Below are 8603 nucleotides of genomic sequence, written 5' to 3'. Positions count from 1 at the left end.
TGTAATCTGGCCCATAGTATTTAGACTAAATCAGAGTTTGCACAGGGGATTCATTTGTAATGAACATTTTCTTATTGCAAAGGAGTTTCCTTTGTTAGCTCCAGAGCACAAAGGCACTATTGGATCACAACTTAACAGGACCAGTGACCCAATGATAAGAGGCATATGTGCGTAGCAGCCAATCGCCATGGATTGCACAGTTATGTGCAAGAAATATTAGTGCATTTTCTTATTTTGCACTTTTATGTCCATTTAAGGTTATAAAATATACTGAGCAAAGAAATAGACATTCAAGAATCACATAATTCACAATATATTCAAAATTGATTTGGCTTTTGAAATAATGACCAGAAACATGTCATGGTTTGTCCTTTTATTCTTCACAAGTAAGGACAGTATTGCACTTGAAATATTTATTCACATTAAACATACTTTGTAATTGCTAAATATTTTATATATTGCTTTCAAATAACTAGGGCATTTTTTTTTTGTTAAATAAAGAATATATAGCACAGATACAAACTACAACACTTGAAGGTACAGTGAAAATCTGAATTACAGAGTACAAATTATCTGGGTACCAGCCATCTATTTAAGAATAATTAACATGTACTGTACATAATCCATAAAACGTGCTGAGGGTCAGTGATCCAGGATCCGTAGGTTTCCAGACACAATTTTGTTTTCTAATACTGCTCCAGGAGGGATGTCTATTCTGTCACCGTGATTTGCAATTATGATGACTGTCCCCTAAAAAAAAAAAAGAATGGAAAAAAAAAAAGGTCAAAATTTGGGGAAACAAATATATTTAAAGGGACATTAAACTCCTGTGTACAACTACAGTATTGTGGTTACTATTCCACATGCTATTGATTTCCTCCTATACTTGCAAGGTAAAAGAGAGCTGTTAAAAGTGTATTACAGTGTTTTCAAACATGGATGTTCTTCTGCTCAACAAAAAATGCCTGTGGTACATGTCACTGCCCTCCAATAGAAAGGTTAGAGTTGTGCTTATCAGCTCACGAGCCTACATAGATATGATTTTCAATAAAGGATACTAAGAGAAAAAGTTTTAGATAATAGAAGTAAATTGGAATGTTGTTTAAAATGTCTGAATCGTAAAGGTTTCATTTTGACTTTATAGTGCTTTAAGCTTGGGCATTTGGTTCTTGTCTGTTTCTATGTAATTATGTGCATAATGTGTCATAAGCAAAAAGTAAATTTATGCTTACCTGATAAATTAATTTCTTCTATCGTACGAGTAGTCCACGGATTCATCCTTTACTTGTGGGATATTATCTTCCTGCTAACAGGAAGTGGCAAAGAGCACCACAGCAGAGCTGTCTATATAGCTCCTCCCTTAGCTCCACCCCCAGTCATTCGACCGAAGGTACAAGAAGAAAAAGGAGAAACTACAAGGTGCAGAGGTGACTGAAGTTTAACATAAAAAAATATGTCTTAAAATGACAGGGCGGGCCGTGGACTTGTCGTACCATAGAAGAAATTAATTTATCAGGTATCTTCTATAAGGTACGACGAGTCCACGGATTCATCCTTTACTTGTGGGATACAATACCAAAGCTACAGGACACAGATAAACGGGAGGGACAAGACAGATGGTTAAACAGAAGGCACCACTGCTTGAAGAACTTTTCTCCCAAAAATAGCCTCCGAAGAAGCAAAAGTATCAAATTTGTAAAATTTGGAAAAGGTATGAAGTGAAGACCAAGTCGCAGCCTTACAAATCTGTTCAACAGAAGCATCATTTTTAAAAGCCCATGTGGAAGCCACCGCTCTAGTAGAGTGAGCTGTAATCCTTTCAGGAGGCTGCTGTCCAGCAGTCTCGTATGCCAAACAGATGATGCTTTTCAGCCAAAAAGAAAAAGGTAGCTGTAGCTTTTTGACCTCTACGTTTTCCAGAATAGACAACAAACAAAGAAGATGTTTGACAGAAATCTTTGGTTGCTTGCAAGTAAAACTTCAAAGCATGAAACACGTCCAAGTTGTGCAACAGACGCTCCTTCTTAGAGGAAGGATTAGGAAACAGAGCAGGAACAACAATTTCCTGATTGATATTCCTATTAGTAACAACCTTAGGAAGGAACACAGGTTTGGTACGCAAAACCACCTTATCAGCATGGAAAACAAGATAAGGTGAGTCGCATTGCAATGCAGATAGTTCAGAAACTCTTCGAGCCGACTAAAAACAGAACTTTCCAAGATAGAAGCTTAACATCTATGGAATGCATAGGTTCAAACGGAACCCCTTGAAGAACTTTAAGAACTAAATTCAAACTCCATGGCGGAGCAATAGGTTTAAACACAGGCTTGATTCTAACTAAAGCCTGACAGAACGACTGAACGTCTGGAACATCTGCCAGACGCTTGTGCAATAAAATTGATAAAGCAGATATCTGTCTCTTTAAGGAACTAGCTGATAGCCCCTTCTCCAATCCTTCTTGGAGAAAGGACAAAATCCTAGGAATCCTGATCTTACTCCATGAGTAGCCTTTGGATTCGCACCAATAAAGATATTTACGCCATATCTTATGATAAATTTTCCTAGTGACAGGCTTTCGAGCCTGAATCAAGGTATCTATGACCGACTCAGAGAAACCCTGCTTGGATAAAATCAAGCGTTCAATCTCCAAGCAGTCAGCCGCAGAGAAAATAGATTTGGATGCTGGAACGGTCCTTGAATCAGAAGGTCCTGTCTCAGTGGCAGAGTCCATGGTGGAAGAGATGACATGTCCACCAGGTCTGCATACCAAGTCCTGCGTGGCCATGCAGGTGCTATCAAAATCACCAAAGCTCTCTCTTGTTTGATTCTGGCAATCAAACGAGGAAGGAGAGGAAATGGTGGAAACACATAAGCCAGGTTGAACGACCAGGGTACTGCTAGAGCATCCATCAGTACTGCCTGAGAATCCCTTGACCTGGACCCGTAACAAGGAAGTTTGGCGTCCTGACGAGATGCCATCAGATCCAATTCTGGTGTGCCCCATTGCTGAATCAATTGTGCAAACACCTCCGGATGGAGTTCCCACTCCCCCGGATGAAAAGTCTGATGACTTAGAAAATCCGCTTCCCAGTTCTCCACTCCTGGGATATAGATTGCTGATAGATGGCAAGAGTGAGTCTCTGCCCATCTAATTATTTTGGTAACCTCTATCATCGCTAGAGAACTCTTTGTTCCCCCCGATGATTGATTTATGCTACAGTCGTGATATTGTCAGACTGGAATCTTATGAATCTGGCCAAAGCCAGCTGAGGCCACGCCTGAAACGCATTGAATATCACTCTCAGTTCTAGAATATTTATCGGGAGGAGAGCCTCCTCCTGAGTCCACAAACCCTGTGCTTTCAGGGAATTCCAGACTGCACCCCAGCCCAATAGACTGGCGTCCGTCGTCACTATGACCCACGCTGGCCTGCGGAAACACATTCCCTGGGACAGATGATCCTGTGACAACCACCAAACAAGAGAGTCTCTGGTCTCTTGATCCAGATTTATCTGAGGAGATAAATCTGCATAATCCCCATTCCACTGTTTGAGCATGCATAGTTGCAGTGGTCTGAGATGCAAGCGAGCAAGCGGAACTATGTCCATTGCCGCTACCATTAGTCCGATTATCTCCATACACTGAGCCACTGACGGCCGAGAAATGGAATGAAGAGCTCGGCAGGTGGTTAAAATCTTTGATTTCCTGACCTCCGTCAGAAAAATTCTCATGTCCACCGAATCTATTAGAGTTCCAAGGAATGGAACTCTTGTGAGAGGGATAAGTGAACTCTTTTTTATGTTCACCTTCCACCTGTGAGATCTTAGAAAAGCCAACACGATGTCTGTGTGAGACTTGGCTAGTTGGTAAGTCGACGCCTGAATTAAGATATCGTCCAGATAAGGCGCCACTGCTATGCCCCGCGGCTTTAGAACCACCAGAAGGGACCCTAGCACCTTTGTGATAAATCTGGGAGCTGTGGCCAACCCGAAGGGAAGAGCCACAAACTGGTAATGATTGTCCAGAAAGGTGAACCTGAGGAACTGGTGATGATCTTTGTGGATAGGGATGTGTAGATACGCATCCTTTAAGTCCACGGTGGTCATATATTGACCCTCCTGGATCATTGGTAAAATAGTCTGAATGGTCTCCATCTTGAAGGATGGGACTCTGAGGAATTTGTTTAGGATCTTGAGATCTAAAATTGGTCTGAAAGTTCCCTCTTTATTGGGAACCACAAACAGATTGGAGTAGAACCCCTGCCCCTGTTCTGTTTTCGGAACTGGGCAGATCACTCCCATGGTATATAGGTCTTCTACACAGCATAAGAACGCCTCTCTTTTTGTCTGGTTTACAGACAATTGAGAAAGATGGAATCTCCCCCTTGGAGGAGAATCTTTGAAATCTAGAAGATACCCCTGGGTTACGATTTCTAAAGCCCAGGAGTCCTGAACGTCTCTTGCCCAAGCCTGAGTAAAGAGAGAAAGTCTGCCCCCTACTAGATCCGGTCCCGGATCGGGGGCTACCCCTTCATGCTGTCTTGGTGGCAGCAGCGGGCTTCTAAGCCTGTTTACCCTTGTTCCAAGTCTATTCCCCTATTGCTTTGCAGTTGAAGTTTGAAGTTTCGAAAGGAACGAAAATTATTTTGTTTGGTCCTCATCTTATTTGTCTTATCCTGAGGAAGGGCATGGTCTTTCCCTCCAGTGATGACTGAAATGATCTCTTTCAGTTCAAGTCCGAATAGGGTCTTACCCTTGAAAGGGATGGCTAAAAGCTTAGATTTTGATGACACATCAGCAGACCGCTAAAATGGCAAAACCTGAATTCTTTGCCGCTAATTTAGCCAGTTGAAAAGCGGCATCTGTAATGAAAGAATTATCTAGCTTGAGAGCCCTAATTCTATCCAGAATATCATCTAATGGGGTCTCAACCTGAAGAGACTCCTCCAGAGCCTCAAACCAAAAAGCAGCTGCAGTAGTTACAGGAACAATGCACGCTATAGGTTGAAGAAGAAAACCCTGATGAACATATATTTTCTTTAGGAGACCCTCTAATTTTGTTATCCATAACAAAAGCACAACTGTCCTCAATAGGTATAGTTGTACGCTTAGCCAGGGTAGAAATAGCTCCCTCCACCTTAGGGACCGTCTGCCACGAGTCCTGCATGGTGTCTGATATGGGAAACATTTTCTTAAAAGTAGGAGGGGGAGCGAACGGAATACCTGGTCTATCCCACTCCTTAGTAACAATGTCCGAAATCCTCTTAGGGACCGGAAAAACATCAGTGTAGGCAGGAACCTCTAGAAATCTGTCCATTTTACACAATTTCTCTGGAACTTCAATAGGGTCACAATCATCCAGAGTCACTAAAACCTCTCTGAGCAATAAGCGGAGGTGTTCTAGTTTAAATTTAAAAGCCGTCATATCTGAGTCTGTCATCTTTCCTGAATCAGAAATCTCTCCCTCAGACAGCAAATCCCTCACCCCCAACTCAGAACATAGGTGAGGGTACATCGGATATGGCTAATAAAGCGTCAGAGGGCTCAGCATTTTTCTCACACCAGACCTACTGCGCTTCCCCTGCAACCCAGGGCAGCTTAGATAAAACCTCAGTGAGAGTAGTATTCATAACTGCGGCCATATCTTGCAGGTGAAAGAATTAGACGTACTAAAGTACTTGGGCGTCGCTTGTGCGGGGAGTTAATGGTTGTGACAATTGGGGAGATTAGATGGGCATAACCTGATTCCCTTCTGACTGAGAATCATCCTGCAACATACTTTTAGTAGCTAAAATATGCTCTTTGCAATTTATTGACCTTTCAGTGCATGAGGGACACATTCTAAGTGGGGGTTGCACAATGGCTTCTAAACATATTGAACAATGACTTTCCTCAATGTCAGACATGTTGAACAGGCTAGTAATGACTACAAACAAGCATGAAAAAAATAATCTTAAAAAACGGTACTGCGCATTTAAGAGAAAAAAAGCATACACGTTCTGCAAAACTGCTTTAAAATGCACCAAATTTTTAATTTTTTTATAGCAAACTCAATGTGTAGTTAAGTTTGCCCCACAAGGAAATTTTACATTTAACCCTTTAATGTGCAAACCGGATTGAAATAAGGCCTAAATCCGGAAAAAAAACACCCCCAGCACCTTGCCACAGCCCTGCTGTAGCCCTACCTGCCCTCAGGGATGGTAAATATGGGGTTAAAGCTTCGATTTGGCCCAAAACATCTACAATGGCCCTCAGGAGTTGGAGCTTGCTGAGAGAAAACAACTGCGCATCTGAGGCGTGAAAATAGGCCACGCCCATCTCACTCGATGTCTCTACAGCCTCAAAGAACCGCACCAGAGCGGTTTTAAAACTAGCCATGTGGGTTCTGAGACCCAAAAATAAGCCAAGTGTACCCTCAATAAAGTTTGCCCAAAAAACGTTATTGCCCACAAAACATTAACAGCACTCCCAGTTCATAAAAACGTTTGCCCACAAACATTCAAAACACAGTGTCAACCATTTTTTAATTAGCCCCTTATGCAAGCTTTGTAATGCCTTTCTATAGCTCTAAGGATTACTGCTTACCCTTCCCCTCATGGGGATACTGTCAGCCTTTCTGAAATACACAGTCTCTCCAGAAAAAATGACTGAACATACTTCACTGCTATAAAGCATGAAAACGTTCCTCACACTGAAGTTTCTTGTACCCCTCAGCCTCTGTGGGAACAGCACTGGATCTTAGTGACAAATGCTAAGATCATCATCCTCCAGGCAGAAATCTTCATCCATCTGCTGCCTGAGAGTAAATAGTACACACCGGTACCATTTAAAACAAAAAACTCTTGCTTGATGAAAATAAAAACTAATATTTTATCACCTCTTTCACTTTACCCTTCCTAGTACTTAGAGTAGGCAAAGAGAATGACTGGGGGGTGGAGCTAAGGGAGGAGCTATATAGACAGCTCTGCTGTGGTGCTCTTTGCCACTTCCTGTTAGCAGGAGAATAATATCCCACAAGTAAAGGATGAATCCGTGGACTCGTCGTACCTTATAGAAGAAATATATATTTTGTGTATAATGCCCCATTAACCCCTTCACCACTAAAGCTTTTTTCACACCCCAGTTGCTAAGCTGATTTTCGAGCTTCTTTTGCTGCTTACATATTTCGGCGAGTGACACACACAAATGATATATCTCTTTTTTTCAACAGGACTAGCAGATTCAGAATATACAATTCTTATATTTATATTTAATTGCAGGTGAGAAGGCTGCAACAAAAGTGTTAAACACTTAATTTTTGTTATGATTTTAGTAAATAACATTGAGTATAGCCAAGTGACCACTGTTGCTTCGGTCATCACCTTACTAAACGGTTATCAGTGGTATTTAAAGTTGCATGAGGGGTCCATAGGGCTTTAGGGAGTTGTGATAAAAATTAGAGGGTCCCCTTGTGCCATAGTAGAAATAAAAGCTTTTTTTGTCCACTATAAAATAAAGTTTATTGCGGCTCTGTAAACATATTTGATGTTTTATTATATGTCCCTAAAGCTACAATTACCTTTTGTTGTTACTTTTTTAAACCTTTTAATTTATTTATGGAAGGAAACTTTACTTTTCAAGACTCCTTAAGCAGGCAATATTCTTACAAATATAAATACAGGAATATCTGTGATATTGAATACAGATCTCCTATAGGAGGCGCTAAATAAACAATGATAGATATTGCTGAAATAAGTGTGCAACTCGTTACACAATATACATAATGTTAGTGTGGCATTTCCCTTGTTAGTAACCTAAGGGCTGTTTAGCCTTTCTCCCCCCTTCACTCCAGTTCCTTCTTGCTGAAAGTGACCCAGGCAAGGGTTACTGTTGGGACAACTAGAACCACAGGACATCACGACGGGGATTCCCTTGTACAGCCAGCTGGTTTGCTGTGAGAATACCAGCCTGCTCCTATAGGCACAATCGAGTGCCTTCACGTTTGTGAGTATCCTGCAGCTTGTTTTACTCTGATATTGTTGGTCCTTAATGATCTACACATGTGGCGCCTCTGTTTCTGTTCTCATTACAGCTATCCAATATTCTTACAAATGCGAAGTCTAGATCATCTGATATTGGAGCTGAGATCGAGGGGTTTGAATCACTTCCCCCCCCCCCCCCCGCTCTCTTTAGTTACAGTGGCACCTTCCTCTGTGACGTCAACACATTTGTTGTAACGTCACAAGCACTCCCAATATTAGCTTGAAAATGCCGCCTATTAGGCCACCAACGATCCCTGGCCTGTAATACGAGGAATTGCCAAAAACTTTTGATTGTCGAGCTCCCATGCATGATGAGAATGCCTCGTCATGTGCATCAAACCCGTTAAAAGGATACGAAAAGCAACATTTTTCTTTCATGATTCAATAGAGCATGCGATTTTAAACAACTTTCTAATTTACATGTATTATCAATTTATCTTCATTCTCTTGGTATCTGTGTTGACAAGTAGGGACGTTTGCTTTTCCGGAGCACTATATGGCAGCGGTTTTGCAAGAATGTTATCCATTTGCAAGAGCCCTATTTCCTGCCATGTAGTGCTCCAGATGCCTACCTAGGTATCT

General features: G+C 41.5%; 1 protein-coding gene across 3 annotated transcripts in view; it reads right to left on the bottom strand.

Annotated features, from left to right (window-relative positions):
• Positions 1-358: 358 nt before the first annotated feature.
• UGP2 (UDP-glucose pyrophosphorylase 2) overlaps positions 359-8603 on the bottom strand; it is a 481750-nt gene continuing 473505 nt past the window's right edge. For all 3 annotated transcript variants that reach the window (XM_053712070.1, XM_053712069.1, XM_053712071.1), the window contains exon 10: positions 359-750. In XM_053712070.1, the coding sequence (XP_053568045.1) occupies positions 643-750 (108 nt within the window). In that variant the 3' untranslated portion in view covers positions 359-642. The remainder of the gene's footprint in view (positions 751-8603) is intronic.

Source organism: Bombina bombina, chromosome 4, assembly GCF_027579735.1.
Source record: "Bombina bombina isolate aBomBom1 chromosome 4, aBomBom1.pri, whole genome shotgun sequence".
Classification (NCBI taxonomy): Eukaryota; Metazoa; Chordata; class Amphibia; order Anura; family Bombinatoridae; genus Bombina; species Bombina bombina.
Note: the sequence above shows the minus strand (reverse complement) of the source record. Positions and strands in the feature narration are given on the sequence as shown.